Here is a 22718-nt window from a genome sequence, read left to right as displayed (position 1 = left end):
TGGAGTGGAGGAGTGTGGGGAGTGTGGGAGGGGGGACTCATTCTCCTCCTATCCTATCCCTGTCCTGTCCGCCTCCTTTCTTCCCCCTTCACTGCTGACTTTGTTTTAGGAGCATCGAGGCGCATCGGCGTCTATAACTACCCAGCCCTCAAGGATAGTCAAGACAAAAGAACAATGGATAACACATCTAATCTCCTCTTTATTGTCGCAGAAAAATACAATCGAGAGGAGTTTTGTGTCTTTCATGTTAAATAATTGGCTACAGCAGATCCGCGGCTTCTACATTGCTCTCCTCTAGCAGCCACTATAATGCTCATCCAAGCAGAAGTCCAATCATTTAGCCCTCTCCCTCCAGCCCCTCATTAACCCCCAAAGTGTCAACTATCTCATTAACTCCCCCAACCATCCTCACCCCGAGTCCATCACTGGGCCTAAAGCATTCATCAACACATACAGTGTTGGGGTGGGAAAAAAATTGATCATGCCTGAGAGATAATTTTTATATCTGCGAGGACTCGGTAAGCTTCGAAAAACTCGCAAGATATTCAATAAGGCGGCTCAGCCTTTTTCATTTGCATTATCAATGGCTACCGGTCTGAATCCCATCTTTCAATTATCATCCTTTGTTAAGGGCTTTATTCTGCTTGTCAGATGTGAGTCATCACTGGGTTCTCCCACAACGTTGGACCAATGTATCCTAAACGTCGCAGGGCCGGGAGCGAGTCTGAGACGGTAATGAGTTTGTGTGAGAAGACGGGGTCAGGACACAGTGTGTGTGTGTTAATTAATCTGTTCCCGGGTGGGAGGAACTGAAGCGAGATGATGAGATTTAAGAGAGTAAATGGGTGTGCTGCACTCGAGCTGTCCTCTGTTTGAGTGAGCGAGCAGGGTTAGAGGCTGGGCAAATGGCCGTCGCCATAGTAACCAGATAACTTCCCCCGGCCCCAAGTCACTCAGTCAGTCAGTCATGACAAGCAAAGCCTGGGAACATCAAACAGAAAGAACATGGTGTCCTCAGGCGTCTTCAAATGAGACAAAGGTAGATGGGAGAAAATCTGGAGAAGTAAATGTGTGTGCGTGTGAGCTTTTGTCGTGCATACTGAAAAACATAAAAAAAAAACTTTCTCATTACATGGCACTGAGCCTGAATTGTGACGACTCTGATAGCATCAACACCTGCCAGTAATATTGTTAGATCCAAAAGCCTGCTTTGAGGGAATAGCACCTGTCTGTGCATTCTGCACCACTGTCAGCTTGTCTCAGCGCGCGTATATAGGATCCGCTTTATTTTTTCCAAGGGACAGTCTTGGAGTCCAGGTGTGTGCCAGATCTGCTGTCTGTGCCCAGGGCTCCTGATGGCATCCAAGCCCCCGTGGTAATCAGCCCACTCTGCCTGCTGTTGCAGCCCGCCTGCCTCCCTCCTCCTCCAGTGGCTTGTTTCAGAAACATCTGGTGGTTTACATGCAGCACACACCACCTGCCAGACGCCTCGCAGGCAGTGGCAACCGCTCGCACCTCTCGAGCCCGCCCCACAACAACGCAACGGCGACGACGACGACACAGAAATCACCAGGAATATCTAGATAAAATTGTGGTTGAGAGGATGACTGCGGATGAAAATGCTGAGGGTTTTTTAAGTTCTGCTCAGTGTTTCTGCAGATGTAGGCTTGTAGACATCTGTCAGCTGATTTATAAATGCTTAGTCATCACAATGGGGGGACAACAATTTGGGAGGGGTGAGTCTATTTTTCCTCTAAGATGTATGGTTTTTCCTGCAAGCCAGGTGGAAATTTCGAAATTACATTTTGGACAACATTGTGATGTGCCAGTTACCTCTCTTCATTAAAGCTTCAGTGGGCAGTATATTTTTGGCATCACTGGGAAAAAAATTCCATAATAACCTTTCAGCATATTGTAATTCAAGTGTTCTGAGAGAAAACTAGACTTCTGCTCCTCCTCATGGCTCTGTTCAGGCTTTAAAAAATCTAGCCTGTGACGGGAGACTTTGGCCAATTGTAGGTCATTTCAGAGAGAGCAGTCCTATTGGCTGTGCTCCAGCTGGTGGGCGGTGCTTGGTATTTCCTCAACTGACTAATTTTACAGCTAAACAGTACACTACAAGATGATTCTGAAAACATTTGAGGTGAGAAATAGTCATTACAGTAACAGAATATTGATTCAGATTTGATCAGCGCTGCCTAGTTTGACCACTCTGATTGGTTGATTTCCTCCGGTCTGTGAAATCTTGCAGATGCCTTTAGGAGCACCGGAGAACACAGGAACATGATTTCTTTCAGATTACTTGTCTCATTCACAACTGTCAGGATATAGCTACCGTATTTGCTCTGTTTCTACCCACTGCAGCTTTAACAAACTGATTTGAAATTTGTTGAAATGTTTTTTTAAATTCATAACGCACCTTGATATACAAATGTATCTGATAAATATGAAAGAAAACAAATGTTTTATGCAGCAGTTAATTCAATTTAATCATAGAAGCACAAGGCATTAACATATTTGTATTGTTTTTTTTTTTTATCAAATAACATTTATAAAACTATTGTGCAAAACAATGTCCTTTTTAATCTTCTTCAAAGGCTCTGCACCAGTGGATAGTCATAGTCCTCTTAAATTAGGAAATATAACAAGTATGCATAATTTAAACAGCAAGTTGTAAGCTTATACACTATATATACATTTTTACACAGACCTGGATTTTAAGTGCCTCTTACTCAATGAAAAAGAACAAGGCAGCTTTTACAATCAGCAAGGAAATCAATAGGCTGTACAGAGAAAACTATAAAAAACAAGCAATGAACTTTCGCTGTTTGGCAGATTCTTTTAAGAGGAGCGTTCCCAGGCATTTGGCTGTTTTAAGGTGTTGGAAATAAAACGAACAGTTTGAAAGGGCATTTTAAAATCTGGACAGGACTGTACAAATGTTAACAGTAAAACTTGTTGAACATGCAGGTCTACCAGCAAATCAGAACCAAACTCACAAAAATACAAAATAAATACAATAAAGTTAATACATTTCAAGTTATTAGCTGACCTTCTAGTCAAAGAGATCCACCGTGATCATGAACGCATCTGCCCTCATATTACTAAAGGTGTACATATAGAGTGAGGGAGACAACAGATCAGGTTGAATATCTTTGACCTACAGTATACTTTGATGTGAAATAAATGTCTTTTGAAATACAGAGAAATTAGAAATGTTTATAGGCCAAATAGATGTAAACACCATGTGCTGACACTGTTAACAGTAGTTCATGCCATCTTTGTGCATTACCACACTTTCAAATATTCAGTTTTTATTTTTGTTGTTGTTGTTTTGAACAGCCATTCTACATGTGTTTTCCAGTACGTCTACTGCTGAGAGTAATTTAGTGTTTCTCTACTTCGCTCACGTATAGCAGATGGTCCTCCGGAGACTTCCCATGGCTCTTGCTGAGGTGAAGCTTGATGGCGTGCTTAGTGGCAAATTTACGGACGCAGAGCTGGCAGCGGAACACTGTCCCATTACTACTACTGTCGTCATGTGATTGTGGGGAAAGGAAGGACTCCAGGGGAACTAGTTTCTCAGTGAGAGTGTGGGAGTCCCTGACAGTCTGTTTGGGGGACAGCTTGGCCAGGTCCCTGATTCTGAACCCTAGGTGGGCTTCCAGGTGGCATACATACGCCGCTGGGGTGCGGATCTGCGAGGCACAGTCACTACAGAAGAATACAGGTTGACCGGAGTCCAGGTTCTTGAGGAACTTGGTTCTGCCAGTCCTCCTTAGCTGGTACTTGACGTTAGCCAGCCAGTGGCTGATGGTGGTCATGGAGAGGCCCGTGAAACGAGACACGTGCATTCTCTCCTGCGGGCTGAGGTCGTTGATGATGTACTTCCCCTCCGATGTCTGCCTCAGGCTCGAGGCGAAGTGGGCCTGCAGGAGGAGGAGGTGCTGGGGGTTCCAGTTAGAGTGACGGCCTTTGCGCTTGTGGCCGTGCAGGGATGCGTCGTCGTCGTCGTGAGTAGCGCCCACGATCTCGGCTTTGTCTGTGACCCGGGACCGCGAGGCAGGCTTTGGGACGTGGTGGGACTGTGTCAGGTTCCTCAGCATGTCTGAGATATCCGACAACGCGTTTTCATGCAGAGGGCTGCTGGACGTGTAGGGAGAGACGACTGTGAGCTTTGCGGGAGTAACAAGGGAGGCGGGGGAGATGGAGGAGGCTGTGGATGAAGGGGTTAGGGGGGCAGAGCCTACAGAGCCTCCTCTATCACTTTTCCCCTTCGTCAGGTCCATAGGCTGGTCGTCACTGGGCTGGCAAAAGCTATTATCAACTACACTTTCCGGCTTTTTGGTCTGTGAGGGAGGAGCGGCCACGGCGGCCCTCTCAGCCATGCTCTGGCTGAGCCTGGAGAGCAGGCTCAGGGGATCTTGGTTTGGCAAGGAGGGCTTGGCTGCTTTCCCCAAATGAATGTTCATTACTGACTGAAGAGCACTTAGAGGGTTGACAAAGGGCTGCTCTGGAGGAGTATGGCCGGTGATAATGGCTGTACTGCATCTCAGCGTCGAGGCGAGCGGGGACTCGACTGCTGTCTCTCTCTTGGGTTCTGTTGCTGGGGATGCTCTGTCGCTATGGCTTCCCCTGTCGCTATTGGCTGGGGTAGCTGCCCTCCATTCCCGAGGTGAGTCGGCCTCTCCTCCCTTATGCGATTCTCCGGCCTCGCTACCACAGGGAGAGAGGTGGTTCTCCATCTTAGGGGACAGCTGCTTCACCCTTTGCTCTACTTTCGCTACTTTCTCGGTCACTTTTTTCACCAAGTCCTCCATCGCCTGGAAGTTGTTGCTGGGGAAGGGGGAGGACTGACCAAGAGGTGGGGAAATGAGGGGCTGGTTCTTGGCGAGGGCGGACAGCACTCCGTCCCCTCCGTTGAACAAGAACTTCAGTGGGGAATTCTTTTCCATGCTAGCCTGTTGGAGCTTGAGGGCACTGGGGAACTGGTAGGCTGCATGGATGCTCGGATAGCCCCCCCAGCTTGGATTCCCACTCTGGGCCTTGTTGATGGCTGACGTCACAGTGTTTTCCAGTGATTTGAGGATATCAAAGCCCCCTTTAGGGCTCTCCTTCAGGTCCTCTTCAGTAAGATAGCTATACTTTGAGATGTCATATTTTTCCTCCTTCTCCCCATCCTCCTCCTTCCCCACTAACGCCCTCGCGACTTGCTTCTCGTTTCCAACGGCCTCTTGCTGAGTGCACTCCTCCTCTACCTCCTCCTTTTTGATCTCTCTAAGAGGAGGGGAGGCGGCGGGGGGAGTCGTCGTAGTTTGAAGAGGTGGAGGAGAGAAGGTGGAGGGCGCGAGCGGGACAGACTGGACCCTCTGTTCGGTAGGTGTGGCAACCCTCCCGGGGTTGGGGGAGGTGGCCTCAGGAAGTGTTTTGATTCTCTTTCCCACCGAGCTGGTCACCCGCAGGAAGTGTCCTGTCACCATCATGTGGGCTCTCAGCTCTTGCAGTGTGTTATGGGAACTCCCACACTCCATACACTTGAGGATCTGGAACTTGTTGGATTCAAACTGCCAAGTGTAGCTGGCGCCGTTCTGGTGGCCGTAACGGTTGTTCGGGGTGGTGTAGGGGCTGGAGGAGGCTTTCTGTGAGGGTTCACTCAGGTCTGCCTGCGGGTGCTTAGATTTGGGGGTTCCTTCTCTAGAACGTGGCAAGGCAGCGGTGAGGTCCAACCCCACGAGTCCCCTTTTCTTAGACATGATTTTGGCTGCCACGGGGGCCATGGGCTCCTTCAGAGGCACTTTCTGGTAGTGTTTGGTCTTGATCATGTGGACACTGAGGTCCTGGAGCGACTCAAAGGAGTGGCCACAATACATGCACTTCAAAACTTTCTGGGCGTCCTCCTTCCCCTCCATCTCCATCAGGGATCGCTTACGTGGTTTAGACCAGCGCTTGGAGCCACCGCCTGCCCTGTCGTGGTTGTCATCGCGGTAGTGGCCTGTATCATTCATGTGAACGGTCAGCTCCACCAGGGTGTCATAAGCAGCGCTACAGCCCTTACAGCGGAATTTACTGGCCCCGGTGAAGATTGAGCCAAACAGCTTTGGGTTTTGCCTGTGGAGCTGGACCGTACTAAAGAGGCTGGGCTCACAGTGAGCCGGGTGACGGCTCTGTGGAGGATGCTGCTGTAGAGTCTTTGCCACTGCCGACTGGTGCCAGTCATAGCTACCGCTGCTGCAGCTACTACTGCTACTGGTGCTGTTGCTGCGAGCCGGCTTCTCCGTGGAAGCCGGCGTCGTCTGCACCTGTGGCGGTGTGGAATTAAAGTTCAGCGGTGACCACAAGGGGCCGGTCAGGAAGCTGGAGTAGATAACCTTCATTTGTTCTAAGGTGTCCATGCCTATGGGAGGTGTTTTAGTGCCGCCATTCAGAGGCGTTGTGACCAACTCGGCTTTTGTTGAGGGGCTCTCAAAGTCTGAGAGCCGGTCACTGGTCTCACTCACATGTGACTCACTGTCCATCTCTTGTCCCGAGAGCTCCGCGGCCCCGGCTGATTCCTGGTCACATGCCTGCTCCTTGGCAGGCCCGGCGCTTTTCTCCACAAACTCATCTTTCATGGGAAGGTCATCCTGAGGGGCTGAGGGCAGGTCGTCTGCTTCCGCCTCCTCATCCTCCACCACAGTGTGCTCTGTCAGCTCCTCGGGAGAATAGGCTGCAAGGAGAATGGAGACAAAGACAGAAAGAAAGAGATGAGTTAAATTGCAGGGAGTGAACACGCTATGTTAGAATAACTGGAGAAAAAGTTTCCCTGCTATGTGTGCCCGAGGACTCCCAGGGATAAATGAGCCATCTGTGTGGGAGCCTTTAAAGCTGAGCTGAGAAATTACAGTCATCCCATTTCACCTCATCAACCGTTGAGGTGTTATTTTCCTCTAGGCGAGCCTGTATTTATATACTACCCCAGCCACACGGAACTTATGCCTCCCCTCTTTTCACTCCTTCTATTGGAGGAAAACAAAAAAGAAATATCTTGGCAAAAACATAATGCGCCATTTTATTTATCTCAGGGCGCAACAGCTTGAAATGAAAACTAAATCTGAAATTAATGAAGCCCAATCTCACTGTGGCATTCTCCTCTGGGGTAATAAATGAGTTGGATCAACCTCCATCTGTCAGTTAATATGTCTGACGCCTCTTCATCTGCCTCTTCTCTGATTACACACACATACATACAGACACACACACACACGCGCAGACAAAGAGCATATCTTGAAGAATTTCAAGAGAAGGGATGTCAGACTTTTGTTGATGAAATGTTGACATGTTGAATATGCATCCTACAGTGTCATCTGGACTGAAGTGAGTTCATTAGTTTCTTAATATGGAGAAGATAGTCAATAGTCTGGGTTCAAGCTGCTTTCTTTAAAGCAAATCTCAACCAGTCTAAACAGGTGTTGAATGTCATAAAAATACATTTTGCTGATCATAAAAAAATAAATGAACAAAATAAAAGGGAGGGAGAAAATGAGACGGAGGGAAGAGAGGGATAAAGAGGACGAGGTGAGAATGAGGAGCGACGACATTACGGCAATGCATAAGCGATCCGTCACTTTGCATGTTGGCGCCCACTGCTTACATGGAGAGAGATGATAAGTGTGTGTGTGAGTGTGTGTGCATGTATTTACACACACACACTCCTGTGTCCACCCACCCGACGCCGACTCACCCACCACTCACCCCCTTCTTCCGCAGTGTCACCACCGTGCCCCCTCCCTCATTTCCTGTCCACCTCACTCACGAAACCGCTCAACTTAAGGAAAAACAAATAATCTCTGAAAATAGCGGATGGCCTGTGGACAGGTCTGCGGCCATTTGGACAATACTGTAAACTAAGACAAATGCCACAGAAAGAAGCTGTAGGCTTTAATAGTTTGGGCACTCGTACAGAGGAGCTTGGGCACGCACACACACACACACACACACACTGTGACTAAATCCTTCATCCCCCCCCTGCCCCACGCACTCACGTCCAGTCTAAACAAAAATGTCATAGCTGGAATAACTCTCATTTCCAGTGCTAACAGCCAATCTCTAGGCAGCCATGCGGCTGGCGCTGGTCTGATTTGGGCCCTGGGGGCACAGTCAGCAGGCAGCCCCACTGAGAGGCCAGCCTAATGGAGACCTGGCAGGTGCAGCCCACTCTCCGTCCTCCCGGAGATTTGGTTTGTCACTGGGTATCCATTACCTGCCATTCTCCGCTGATAGGCCCCGACAGCCCTGATCAAAAGATGTCGTCGGGCCCCAGTCCGCTTGGCAGTCAGTGGCATGTCGTTTGTAAAAAAGGCCAAGCAGGGTGTAAATAAAATGACATGATCACTTCCCCGGCCCCTCATGTTCTGGACACAATTATGATAATGTGGATGCGGAGAAGAGGGAGGGGTCTGGGAGGATGGAGAAGAGGGGCGAGGAGGTAAATCGCTTGCGCTCGGGCAAACACGCAAGGGAGATATCTCGCTGCTACCAGCGCTCACTGCGCCTGCCCACACCCTCTTTCCTTTTTACTTTCTCTTCTTCCTCTGGAAGGTATTCGTGTCAGACCCCCATTTGAGAGAGGAAATCCAGCCAGGATGAGGTAGTTAATGTGTTTGTGTCCTGACTAGCTGGTCACGGATGTCAGCTTGCATCAGGCGAGCCTGGCACGCCGCTTGACCAAGTTGTCAGGTCACCTTTCTCCTGTTCCACATATTTCTTCACATTGTCTTGCTATTTCATCAAACTATTGCCAAATCCAATTTCACGTCATGTTATCATAAAACCTTCCCAGTGCTCTCGCTCTCTCTCTCTGCGCCGTAAATGTTTTACATTTCATACTAATAGAGCTGCGGCCCTATAGGTTATTGTTCATTTGTCATTAAGCCTCACATAGAAGGAGAGAAGTCCAAAAGGGCCAGCTATAAAACCTACAGAGTCTAGCCATGCTCCCAGGCAATTTAAAATGCAAAACAAAAACCATTATGTCTGAGCACTATCTGTTAATTTAATCCCCAATGACTGATAATCCATCACACAGGGCGACAACCACATCCAATTATTCTCCCTGGCTTGACTGACAACAGAGGTGATTTATCAAGCTAATAAAAGGTGATGGGAGTATAGAGGCTCCCTTAGAATAAAAAAAAGAAGAGGATTATGAATACAACAATACTCTTGGATTGCGGTCTTAACTAATATCTAAGCATATGGTGTAGGGCCAATGTGTGAGTTTCCCTAGTGTGTGTGTGTGAATGAGAGAGAGTGTGTGTGTGTTCATGTTATGATAAAGTGAGCTGATGCCATGTGGGGGAAAGACAAGAATCATTAGGTTCCATGATTGATTCCTCAGGGTGGGGGGTGTAGGGGGGGGGTAAGAAGGGTAGGAGGTGCACTTTCACACAATCAACATCTCAGTCACGGCTCGCACAGAAATAGCATTCACACAAACACGAAAGCTGCGGAAAAATAAGTCTGGCGTGCAGAAACACACACTTCACCTCAAGATAGGCGACGTCAAATGCACCCCCACGTAATTATAAATAAAGCTAGTCAGTCAGTTATGACACCGGCTCAACCCCCCCCCCACCCACCCACCCACCCCCACCCCCACCCCGCCTTCCCAAACACACTCGTACATGCACGTAGATGCGAGCGATGAGGAAAGACAGTGACATCTTGGCATGCAGGAGGCATTCCTGTGGAGTATCATTTTCATAAACATAAGGGCCGCAGACGAGGAGGGAGAGATCATCTGATAGAAATACTGCAGTGCTGCTCTGACGATCAGGAACAACAGACAGGGCAGGGACAGGGGGTGATTAAGCAGGAAGGTGCTGTGGCTGCCTCTAAAGCAGAGCCTCTTCTCTCTCAGTGTCTCTCTCTGTGTCTCCTTTCCCTCCGTCCCATGGGTTATTTCTCCTCAAGTGCTGCTGAAAGCGCTGTCTGCTTTTGATGCTGCATTTTAAATAGGCCTCGTATGCAAGAGTGATAATATGAGGACCTAAAATAAATAAATAAAAATCAATCGTGCGTTTCTAAAATCTATGCACCCTTTTTTTTTGGCGAGATTAACGCAGATTGAATATATTTTGAATATTGTTTAGTTTATTTTATTTATTTGAAATGTAGGGACAATACTGTTACATTTAACTAAAGTGCAACGGATGCAATGTATATAGGACTTCTAGCCGTAGATATTTTGCAGACCTTGTCCCTGGTTAGACTTTCAAGAAAAAATTAAATCGCATAATATAACATCTTACATTACAATAAATTTACATATATGCATGTTCCCAATCAGAAATCATTGTGATCACAGGTTTGGTTTAGTTTCAGCCAGTGTTTCACCTTTTCATTAAACGTTTTCAATAGGGATGCACCGATACTGGATCAGATATCGGGCCGATACTGACTCAAATAGCTAGATCGGATATCGTTGACAACGGGGCCGATCTATTCAATTCAATTCTATGTTCATACACTATAGACATTCTATACTGTAATTTTAAATCCTGTTTAAGTTTTGATCAATTTGTTGCTTGCATTAAAAAGGTTTACACTTGAATTGTAATTCCTGTTAATTTTGAAGATTTTTTTTGCTGGAGTACGATTTATTATTTTAATAATAAATAACATTTCAGTAAGTTTGTGTCTATGTATTGATTTGTATACATTTTGTTTTACAAAGTTAGGAAAGCAATGTTTAAGTCAAACCTTACACATAAAAGAATGATCCCAGTCACTTCCTCATACAGCTGATTAAGTAAACACTGGTATCGGATCGGTACTCGGTATCGGACGATACACAGCGTCCAGGTATCGCTATCTGGACTGGAAAAGTCGGATTGGTGCATCCCTAGTTTTCAGGTCAGGTTGTATTTATAAGTACATTATAAGATGACGTTACATGAGCTCTGCCACTCTGCAATTCCAATTCATTGATCTCCTAGTGGCTATTCTATTGGTGTTTATTTTGACTGTGAATTTGTGAGAGCGCAATCCTACACCTTTTACATCAAGCTAAATCCTCGTCCCTTTTCTTCAATCTGTCCCCCCTTGATGACCACGGTGCATATTCCTGGTCCGACCTCCACAGCTGGGAAAACAGTCTGGGAGCCAGATCACACCCAACAGCAGCGGAGTAAACAGGATGTGTCATTAAAACCTCTACCTGTGTCTGACCCTCGTACTCAAATGACTGCTTGGTCTCTGAAAAAAAAAAAAAAAAAATGAAAAAGAACAACCTTGCCACAGGCATGAAAAAAGGTGAGTCCTTTTTGCGGTCATCACGAGTACAATAATTCATCTGTGCTTTTTTTATGCTAGAAAATAGCACAGACGGCAGATGTCTGTACATTGTGGTAAAAAGTACATTACGTGTTTGTTTTTCTGAAATTGTTGCACAAAGATATGATGAAATATTTGATTTTATTTTGTAATATATTTATAGATAAAGAAAGTTATGTGAAAAGATGTGCTACCTACTTCATAAACCAATGTAATGGGTAATGTAAATTCAATGTGTATAATTTTGTGCATTACACAGGTAGTAGAGAGCAATAAGAAAGCTTAATTAACATCCTATGGGGATTACTAAGAAAATAAAACAGAAGCTAACGCTATTGCAAAAGCATTGTTTATACGGGTTTCATAGCTTGATTACCTCTTTATATATATATTTATAAATCACTGTACGTATAGAGAACTGCACCACGCACAACTGGGATGCAGGGCAGGGAGAGGAAATGGTCTGCATGGGTGGTCCCTTATAGCTTACTGTTAAGATTACAAAAAAAAGCTTTATGGCGTTGTTCAAAGACAACAACAAAAAATCAAGCAACAGGAAAAAAGAAAGCACAGCTTGCAGTCTATTGTTTATGGTGTAATACATTACACAACAATGCATGATAATGGGATTTTGTCCTATTAACATTGAGCCGCATTTATTGTATAAAAAATATCCTATAAATAAAGTTTATTATTATTATTATGATTATCCAGTTGAAGAACAGAGGAAATGAGGAGAGACCGTGGTTGCCAAGACCTTTGATCACATGTTGATATTTGATGTCAGTCGGCGATCGGACGGAGAGTTAAACTGTGTCACAACACGACGAGTGTTTCTAGACATGTGTACGGTATTTTAACCGGACCTTGACGCCCTTAAACCAACACGGCCCCTCAGCGGGGGGGCTCTTACTGGCAGGAAACAGGACAGGAAGTCACCTCAGTCTCAATCAAAAAAAAAAAAAACTTCCACTCACTCTCTCAAGTTTCCCAGCAGCCTAAAACTCTTTAAATAGATTAGAATAATTTAGTCCAAAACAGCCCCATTCTGTCAAAATAGCAGCAGATCAGTAACATACCTAAAATGCCTTTCTGTTGCACACATTTGTCAAAGCAACACACTCAATCAAACTTAGTTCTCTCCCTCCTCTCCCTTTGATCCGCACAGGCTAGGCTGAAAGTCCCACGAGAAAATATGTAACAGGTGATCTGCGGCCATTTGAAAAATTAACAAGTCCTGACATAATTCGCTTTTTTCGGATATGACCAGAGAAGGCCATCTCAAGCTATTCCTTTTTTTTTTAGGTTTTTAATACACAACTCTGCTGCTGCAGTACTTCATGTTCACACAGGCTATCATGTTACAAGCGATCGTGGATGTCTTTGTCAGTTTTTTTTTTATTTGTGTGTGTTCTCTACCCCCTGATGGCATTGTGAATACATTGTGTCCGCCGATTGTAGTGCAGGATGTGTGATATGGGAGATGGGAAAAACAGAGAGATCATTCTGGCCCCAGGCAAAGCTTAGGGCTGAACCTTGTCAATGCACATAGTAAGAGGAGAGAGAGAGAGAGAGTGAATAGATTCAACCCTCGGCCGATTGTTGTGTTATAAGTGGACCTCAAAAGCTGCCAGCTGCACGTACAGACCTTCAAGACCTGAAAATTCATCTCGTTTATCTGACACGAGACGAGCCACAAACACATAAAGGCCTCCCGTTACTAACTCTAACGTAGAAGAGAACGAGGTGACTCACAGTTCCAGTCCTAGTTTTTTCAGCTTGACGCAGCCACAATAAGCGATAAAGAAAGGAAACAAACACAAAAAAGCCAACACAAACAAGCTTCCACAGGTGCAGAGCCAAGGGCAGTATTAAGGATCGAGATGCCGCGGGAAGGCGGTGTTCCAGTCCGACATGCACACAGCGAGAGCCTGTCTCGTTTGATGATATGTAGTCGGGCGGACTTCTTTAAACTATCCCACACCTCTGCCTCCTTCTTCCCATCACTCTTTCTCTATATGCCTTACTTGGGCAGTTCTCAAGCAAAGCTCCATTAAGCAGAACTGCTGTTTATTTGCCCATTCCTCCCAACTGTTTAGGCCTCATATAAAAATGTTGTTAAAAGGTCAACAGGCTGTGTGAACATATCATTCTTCGGCCTTTTTGTAGAGACACAAAGATGCAGGAATCGATCAAAACACAGCTTTACAACACACTAGTTTCACCTGAGCAGACGTGTCGATTTAAAGCCAATAATCTAAACTATTTGACTTGATGCAACCTGAAGTGTCACACAACAGTGTACTATGATCAGTTCAGTTAACGAAAGGTTCATATTTGTTTTCTCCTCCGACTGAGTGTTTTCATGAACTGAATCTATTTAAAACCTGTCTGATCTGATCATGTTTTCTTTGTCCCATGAACTTGCTCGTAAAGCTGTCTCAGTTAATCATGCCGGTGTCAAGGCGGGGTGTGTAACTGTCTGATGTTTTGATGTTGTTGTGTCATTGCCTCTCGAAAGGTAGGTTAAAGGTATGTGAAATGTTATCATGACATATTGGTATGAAGGCTAAAACTGCAAAGATAGGAGCTAAAAAAACATTTTTTTAGAGGACGTGTGTAATATTTAGGGGGATCTATTTGCAGAAATGGAATATTAATGACTATGTTTTCTTTAGTGTGTAATCACCTGAAAATAAGAATTGTTGTGTTTTCGTTAGGGCTGCACTGATCAGACCTTTTCAGTCATGATGGCGATACCTGTGCGTTGGGTCTCGGCTGATACCGAGTACCGATCCGATACCAGTGTTTAATTAATAAGCTGTGTGCCTCGCTGTTTGGAAGAGACTGGGATTATTATTTTATGTGCGAGGCAACATCAGGCTTGATTTAAAGATTGCTTTCCTAACTTTGTAAAACAAAATGTAACAAATAAAAAGACAGATAGAAATTTACTGAATTGTTATTTATTATTAAAATAATAAATTCAAAATATTTTTTAAGCAACTTAAAAAATAATTAAGTAAAAAATCTTAAAAATTAACAGGAATTACAATTCAGGTGTAGACCTTTTTAATGCAGTAACAAATCGGTCAACACTTAAAAGGGAATTAAAATTCCAGTATATAATGTGTACAGTATATAAACATAGCACTGAATTGAATAGATCGGCCCCATTGTCACGATAACCGATCCAGCTCTTTGAGTCAGTATCGGCCCGATATCCGATCCGGTTTCGGTACAGCCCTAGTTTTTATTAGCTTAGAATGAGGCGTTTATATCTACATAGAGAGTGGGTCCTCTTCACAGAGCCGGCCGCTATGTTTCTACAGTAGCCTAAAATGGACAAACCAAACATTGGCTCTAGATAGGGACATTCGCGTTTTCGCATCGGCCACCGTAATTCTCCTACATGCTTGGCACGCGGGAGAATTTTCAGTTGGTTGCAATCTGCAACCAAACCTCTAGATGTAGCCAGATCCTACACACTGCACCTTTCAGAGTTTGTGCTAAAACCCGCATTACTGTAGGAATGAAATTAAGGCTGCAGGTTTAAACAGGGTTACTGTAGTTCTACAATAAAGTGCTCCAAGGGTGACATATTTTTGCAGGCCAACCAGGAAGTTAGCATCGGCCTGGTTCCCTCAACAAAAAGCCAATGGGATTTTTCCATTGGGTTTTGATACTTACACGTTTTATTTAGTAAAATTATCTTGAACACCACTTTTATGATTTTTGAAGCATGAATGCAATCGCCAGAAGTAAAAAGCTAACGTTAAACGAACTACACGAGTGCAAGTATACACAACGAGGCTGTAACGGCGGACAAGTCAGCGTGATGACGTTTAGTAGTCTCATTTAGCTACTTGTTAGCAACCGGATTTATTAAGATGCATAAAGGCTTCAAAATTCCCAAGTGGGGTATTTATTGATGTATTTTATGTCATAGAACAAAACGTTAAAATCTCTTAAGCTTGTGTTAACCAGAGACCGTATTTCAGGCATCTAACTAAAAACCCATTAAAAAAAAAACATTGACTTCCAGACGAGGGAACCAGAAGTCCTAACTCATTTCTGGGTTTTAGGACTCATTCCTGTAGCACTCTATCCAGGACAGGTCTAAAATCAGGCCTAACGTATAGAGCAAAGAGCTGACATTACGTCAGGAGCTCAGACTGGGGCTTCAGTTGAGAGTAAAGGATGGGTTCAGGTCTGAAACTGGGATTACGTTTGTGGCTTGTAGCTGGGACCAAAACTGGGAATGTGTTTAAAGTTGAATCGGGGGGGTGGGGTGTGTGTGAAGGGAATAAAGTCGAGGCTTGGGAGTGGGACGACCATACCCCGCTCACAACGCACAGCTGCTGCCATGATCGCCTAGCAACGAGGAGGTGATGGACGCAGCCTGAAGATGGATGGCCACCATAAATCATGGTAGTGAGTAGGAGGAGGAGGAGGAGGCGGAGGAGGAGGAGGTAGGAGAGGGAACAAGAAGAGGACGAAAAACAACAACTGTTTTTTTCCCCTTTTTCTGTAGCAGAGCTGGCCTTGCCTTGACCTCTCACTGTACTCTTTTATTCATGCTTGTTGGGGAATGACGCGGGGCTGGGGACTCTTCTGGGCAAAGCTTAATGGAAACTTCTAGGTAATCATTACAGTCAGTTAGATTGGATCCAATGGATCATTTCATAACGTACAACTGCAATAAACTCTATTGAGGCGGCTACGTGCCCTTCAGTGTCTGGAGCTTTTTTTTCCGGCGATTCCACTAACTTTTTAAAGATGATAATAATGATAGACGATACCTTTCATAAAGCAACCCTCCAGGCAAGGCAATCTGGGTAGTGTAGTTGCGGGATAAACATCCCTGGGCTATCTGATTATGGCCTACTGCTGCGGCACTGGTGTCTAGTAACACTCAGAGAGAGCGCTCAGCCATCCATCACACAGTGAGTGTCTGTCTAAGGCTTTCCACCCTGCTTCTTCTCGTCCTGGCTCTCCAGTTACAGCCATACACGGCCGGCCTAAATAATATTCTTCATGATAAATGGCACTATAAGCCTGGTATCCATCATTAATCTGATTTTTAAAGAAGCATCCATCTTGGAGAGAGCCTGTTAGGGCCACGGGGGAGCAGAGCAGCCCGGGTTCATTTAAAGGCCAGGCTGCTGCATGAGTGATACCTGTCAGCCCTGCTCATCAGGGAGCGGCACACACACACACACACACACACGCGCACACACAGACGTACGGCATTAAACATTGACGCCATATGGCCACACGTGCACAACGCGCGCGCACATACACACACCTCTACGACGCCCCTACGCGTGTTCATCGTGCATATATTATGAGTAAACCACACCAGCTCACTTGTCGGACTTTGTGTACTCACATCGCATATTTCTCCGCTTCATTCAGACATCTAGAGACGTGTCATGGAAGAACATTCTGTCACTCATCAAAACACAACTCGGTGTAACTCAATCCTGCCTGTCATCTCGCAAAAATCTCCCCTCCCTAACGCTTCTCCTCAAGGGTTTTCAGGAAAACTGGCTCTTCCCTGGAAAAACTCTCACACACACACACACACACACAGACGACAGTCTCTTTTTCCCAGCTCTCTCTCTCTCTCCCTCCACTGACTCTGCACCTCATTCTCCATTCCTCTTTTGTTTCTCTCAGTCCACTCTCTGTCTTGTTTTCCCCTCTTTCACTCTCTCTTTCTCTTCCTCTCTGCCCCCTATCCACCTCCCTCCTCTGTGTGTCTGGTAAAGCCTGTTTGATAAATGACACACGTCACCGTGTCAGAAGCGAAGGGTGGGTCAGTGATAAATGACTCTGTTGAAAAGGAAATCGGCTCTCTGGCATGGCCGGGCTATTCTCCTCCTGGATTGGGTTTCAGGACCCCTGAAGACCGGAGCGGAGCTCAGTTTCCCCCCCCCCCCGAAAAGAGCACACATCCCACCAGGCTCTGACGCTCGCTACCTCTGGGAGGGGTGGGAGACGGCGAGAGAGAGAGAGAGAGGGTGGATGGGAGGTGGAGTTGGAGGGATCCAGCCTGTCCCAATTGTCGCTACAGTGCAGCTGCATCTATCACAACAGCGGTGGGACTATTTTTACAAAGCCTCCGACTCAGTGCCCAGACAGCAGTCCCAGCTGAAAACCTCGGCTGAAAGCACGCTGAGAGCTGAAAGGGAAGAGTGGATGGCTAACGGTTTTCTATTTGTGACACTACTACAGCACTTATACTCCTCTTTCTCTCCTGAAGCCCAACCCTATGGCTTGACATCTGCCAAGTGTGTGTTAAAAAGGAGAGAAGGCCCATTTCACCGCCCCCGCTCTTCTTCTCCTCCTCATCGTCCCCACCACCACCTCCTCTTCCTCCCCCTCTGCCCTCTTTCTCTTACACTGTCTCTTTCACTCACTTGCTGGCAGGGTGGCACTGTTATCATTACACAGGCAGGATTTATGGAGTCAGGGCCTATGGCAAAAACAAAAAGGCATCTGTCAATACCTGTGGGAAACACTCTGTCAGCCCTCCTCCTCCTCCTCCTCCTTCCACTGGTGCTCGCAGCCTCATTAGGTATGCACTTATCAGACCCATAGATCACAGACGTGACTCAACCTCACCGGAATCCAGCCACAGGACTTTCATTAGCGGCGGGGCCTACAAGGCCAAAAACACATTTTTGCCACGCTCACACCTGCAAACAACGCCGGCAGAGGCGTATTGTTGTTAAAAGCGCCGCCGACGCTGTCAGCCCGTATGTCGGTCGAACAATTAAAGTCCCAACTCGCGCTCCCCCGCTGCTTCCATAAGGGCATGCTTTTCACACATAAACAACAGGAAGGCAGACAGATATAAAAACAGCTCACTTCATTTCGCTTTTTTACAACCCAGGCAGTCACAACATGTGCGCATGTGTGTGCAATGTGTGCCGCGTCTGGTGTTTCTAAGTTACACGTATGGTGCGTAGCTGGTGTGCAAAAGACAGAGAGAAGAAGAAGAAGAAACTGAGCAACGTAGACGGGGCCTAAAGAGCTTAGAGAGTTATGGCCTGACCCCAGCAGGTGGTCTACAGTTACAATTCCTTTCATCACTATCACAAGCCAAACGGCACACACACACACACACACACACACACACAAACCCAACAAATCACAAAGTGCATGCCCACTGATTTTAGCGCGTGCACACACACACACACACACACACACACACACACTCGCAGACAGACATGAGTGATGGCTGCCAGTCTGGCAGCTAGAATCCTGACCCTGCAGAAAGAAGAGACTGTTGCTGTGGAGCCTGGCCCAAATCAGACTAAACCCCCCACCCACCACCACCACCCACCCCTCTCCTTTTCTCTCTTCTGTATGCACACATGACCAGGTTATGATGACATGGCCTGACCATGCACTGACACATGCAACACTCTGGATACTGTAAACACACTGACACCATCCTGCAGACATACTGTACAGGTTAGACATTCCAGTGAAATAACCCGTGCGTTGTAAAGCCCATGTCGACTTCCTGTTAAGTCGGCGAAGCATTTCAACTTTTCTGCAGCCCATTTCAACAGCTCCGGGCTTCGAGCTCGCAGCAAAAGCTAATCGCAAAACGCAGCCACGACGGAAGCAGGGTCTTTATATTTCCACAGCTGTGGGAGAGTCTCTTTCTCATGTTTGCTCGGCTGTTTACGTGGCCGGCTGCCCTCGGTTGTTAAGAGCACTCAGACCTGACCCAGGTAGGCAGGCCCATTTGTCACCTGCAGCGGAAAATTGAGTTACAGCACAACCAAAGGCGAGCGGCTCTGTGTAATATCAAGTTGATTACATCAAAGTGGTGGCAAACCTCATTGGGCTGGGCACCCCGAGCTTGTCATCTCCAATCACAGGGCCTGTCAGGACTCCATCAGCCTCACGGCTAATTGGACCAGCGCTAATGAAGCAGGCAAAACAAGTTTTGTAGTGTGGAGAGAGAAACCCTCTCAGACAGGAGGAAGGAGAGGAAGAGAGGGAGAAGCTGGGAGAGGAGTGTGTCGGAGAGACAATGAGAGAGCAAGGCAGGGTGTGTGTGTGTACGTGGAGGGGAGGGGGATAGATTTTTCATGCAAGTCTCAAGGTTGCAGTGGGCTGACTCTCCCCCTAAGTCCCTAATCAAGGCCCATCATCTGTCATCCTTTTCTTTGCTCTCTCTATCACCATGCTCTGTGCTGCAATCAATTCATCATCACCCTTTGTGTGCCACTGAACAGTTGACAACTTTATAACTTGCAGCTGCACGGGCTGACTGACAGGGGTGGAAGGGGAGCACGGAAAAATGAAGAAATGAATAGATGAATGAATGAACAAAGGCGCGCGGTTTCAGGGAGAAAAAGTTGTTTTCTAAAAACACAAAACGATCTACATTACAGCCTTTTATTCCCTTTCGTCAACAGAGAAACAGCAGTGTGGCAGGGAGGAGAGGAGAGGAGGAGAGAGAGAGGGAGAGAGAGAGAGAGGAGGAGATGGAGAAGAAAAAAACATCCTTCTCACTGATCTGAAATCAGAAAGCTTTCAGTCATTCTTTATGTGCTCCCCGCGGCCACTCTGAGCCAGTGAGCATGTACATTAGGCTGGGGCATTTTGATGAAATAAAAGCCCAGGCCAGCTTATGGCTAAACAGAATGGGAGCACTCACTCAGCCTGTCTCTGATTGACCATTAAAGCCATTGATGAATGGGCCTGTCAGGGGAGAGACAATTAAATCAAACATGAAACAAAGCCGTTGTGACGGCCCGGTCTGACAGAGCAAACCCATTCCTCCCCTCCATTACATAGCACACGGCTCCTTTTACAACCTCTAACCCACTCCTCCCGCCTCCTCTACCCACTTTGTGAGTGTGTGTGTGTGTGTGTGTGTGTTCAAAGTGAACAAGTGTGCACATGGGAGTGTGATGTTCTCTGCTGGAAGTGTGTGTGTCTGTTTGTGTGTGTGATGTCTCACTGTGAAACCACTTTGTCCCCCCCCTTCTTTCACTTTTTCGTGAGTCAGTTGACCATCAGAGAGAGAGAGAGAGAGAGAGAGAGAGAGAGAGAGAGAGAGACACTGTGTGTGTGTGTGTGTGTGTGTGAGGGTAAAAAGTACACAGGGCCTTTCAAAGTGGTTTGGACGTGACGTCAGAGGCCTGCAGCACATGGTGGGAAGTGATTTTCTGATGCAAATTGGGAAGGATCAGATCAAAGCCTGCATGACAGCCAATCAATCAACCGTCAAATCAGACATGGCAACTGTCGATTACTGCTCCTTCCAGCCCACCAAACCACCATTGTCTGCTCGCAAATTGTTTATCTTATCCCCAAGAAAAGAAAGAAAGAAAGAAAGAAAGAAAAAACTCAGAGGTAAAGGTTTTCTCTCTCTCTCTCTCTCTCTCCCAGCAGCTTGTGTGCAAAAGAAGTTATGCGCTTGGATCAAAATGCGCACAATGTCCACCCTTATTATGGCACACCATCAGGAAAACAATGATTTATACTCTACAGATAAATAACAGTTCGGATCGGTGAACTGTTAAAGGTTTTTTTTTAAGTTGGGAACAATAGGAAGCGAAAGTTTCGTCCGATGGGACTGTAGCTGTAACTGCGCGTCGTGGAGAGACAAAACAGAGAATTGTTGTATCCAAACATGAACATCCGCTTTAATAATAATAAAAGCTTTCTATCTACGAGGTCTCACAAGAGTGACAAAGCGGATCGTTAGAGAGCAGAAGAAAAAAACACACACACACAAAGTGGAAACGGAAATGCAGTGACTGTAAAGTGAGCTCTACAAAACAAAGGTAACATCCGCAGTTCTCTGGTAGTAAACCTTCAATATAGATATAGAGACATAGACACGTACCTGCTGCGCGCTTCGGCGCTTCTTGTTTCCTCCGTGGCATTTTCTTGTTATTTGTGGGGGATTTCCGTGAAACTCTTCTTCTCCTTCTCCTTCTTTTATTTAATATGCCCCCTCGCCTCCTCGCCGTATCCGGGAAGAAGATCCACCTTCTTACTCTGTGAACAGATTCACGCCTTCGTGCAGCAGCAGACTACTGCACAACATGACCGGAGAGTCCGGTGGGAAGAACTACTCAACAGCATCGTTACGGCAGGAAAAAGTCAGCGGACAAAAAATAAATAAACGAGGTGGTGTTGGTGGTGGTGGGTCTATTTAGTTGTGTGTGTGTGTGTGTGTGATCGCCAGCGTCCACCTCGGCTGCCTGGTCTGGCAAACAGGCAAAGTTGAGGGATAAGAGAGATGATCGCGTCACTCACAGCAGGAGAATGGGCAAACCCACCAGCGCTCCGTTAACTCTTTACTTCTCACAGAGAGAGAGAGAGGGGCGGACACACTCACCAGTGTGTCCTCCTCCTCTTCCTCCTCCTCTTCTTCCTCCTCCTCCTCCTCCTCTTCCTACCGCTGCTGCTTCTCATGTGAATCACACACAGCTATTAGCTGATTGTTAGGCTACAACACAGCAGGCTGATCATCACACAACAAAACCGCACAAACTGAATAATAGTCCAATAATATCTCCAGTCAGACATGTGTTAATTCATTAGTTTTAGTTTTCATCAGTAATATTTCTATAGAAATGTATGACTTTGCTGTATAATTTCTAATTATTATTATTATTGGCCTTTTTAAGGTGGCAGTATATTTTTGGCATCATTGGGCAAAAAATTCCATAATAACCTTTCAGCGGCGTGACAATAAACATCTTGAATCTTGAATCACAATATGATTCAAGATTCAAGATGTTTATTGTCACGCCAATTATACAAGTACAATCGTGTGAAATGCTTTTTGCTGGGAAGCTCCATTAAAAATAATAAGTTATATTACAATTATAAAAGGAAATACTTTATAAAAGGCATATTAAGAACATATAGGCTACATATCAGGAAGTATGAATGTTCAAGTGCTCTGAGAAAAAAACTAGACTTCTGCACCTCCTCATGGCTCTGTTTTCAGACTTTGACCAATCACAGGTCATTTCAGAGAGAGAGAGCGTTCCTATTGGCTGTGCTCTGGCTGGTGGGCGGTGCTTGGTATTTCCTCAACTGATCTCAACATGGCAACCGGGTCACAAACTTTCTCATCTTACAGCTAAACAGTACACTACAAGATGATTCTGGAAACATTTGAGGAGAGAAATAGTCATTACAGTAACAGAATATTGATTCATATTTGATCAGCGCTGCCTAGTTTGACCGTTTGATCGGAGTTCGCGAGTGATTGACAGCTGCTCAGAGACAACAAGGCTCCAGCTCTGATTGGTTGTTTTCCTCCAGTCTGTGAAATCTTGCAAATGGCATTAGGAGCACTGGAGGACACAGAGGAACATGATTTGTTTTTCAGATTACCTGTCTCATGCACT

General features: G+C 46.0%; 1 protein-coding gene across 1 annotated transcript; it reads right to left on the bottom strand.

The window, feature by feature from the left end:
• Positions 1–2463: 2463 nt before the first annotated feature.
• Positions 2464–21706, bottom strand: tshz3a (teashirt zinc finger homeobox 3a). Its single transcript, XM_074631762.1, has 2 exons — positions 21197–21706; positions 2464–6706 (listed from the first exon to the last, which is right to left on the bottom strand). The coding sequence occupies exons 1-2, from the start codon at positions 21234–21236 to the stop codon at positions 3387–3389; spliced, it is 3360 nt and encodes a 1119-aa protein (XP_074487863.1). The 5' UTR covers positions 21237–21706; the 3' UTR covers positions 2464–3386.
• Between the last annotated feature and the right edge of the window lie 1012 nt (positions 21707–22718).

Source organism: Sebastes fasciatus, chromosome 4 (genome assembly GCF_043250625.1).
Source record: "Sebastes fasciatus isolate fSebFas1 chromosome 4, fSebFas1.pri, whole genome shotgun sequence".
NCBI classification, from domain to species: domain Eukaryota; kingdom Metazoa; phylum Chordata; class Actinopteri; order Perciformes; family Sebastidae; genus Sebastes; species Sebastes fasciatus.
The sequence above is the reverse complement of the archived record's forward strand: the minus strand, read 5'-3'. Positions and strand labels throughout refer to the sequence as shown.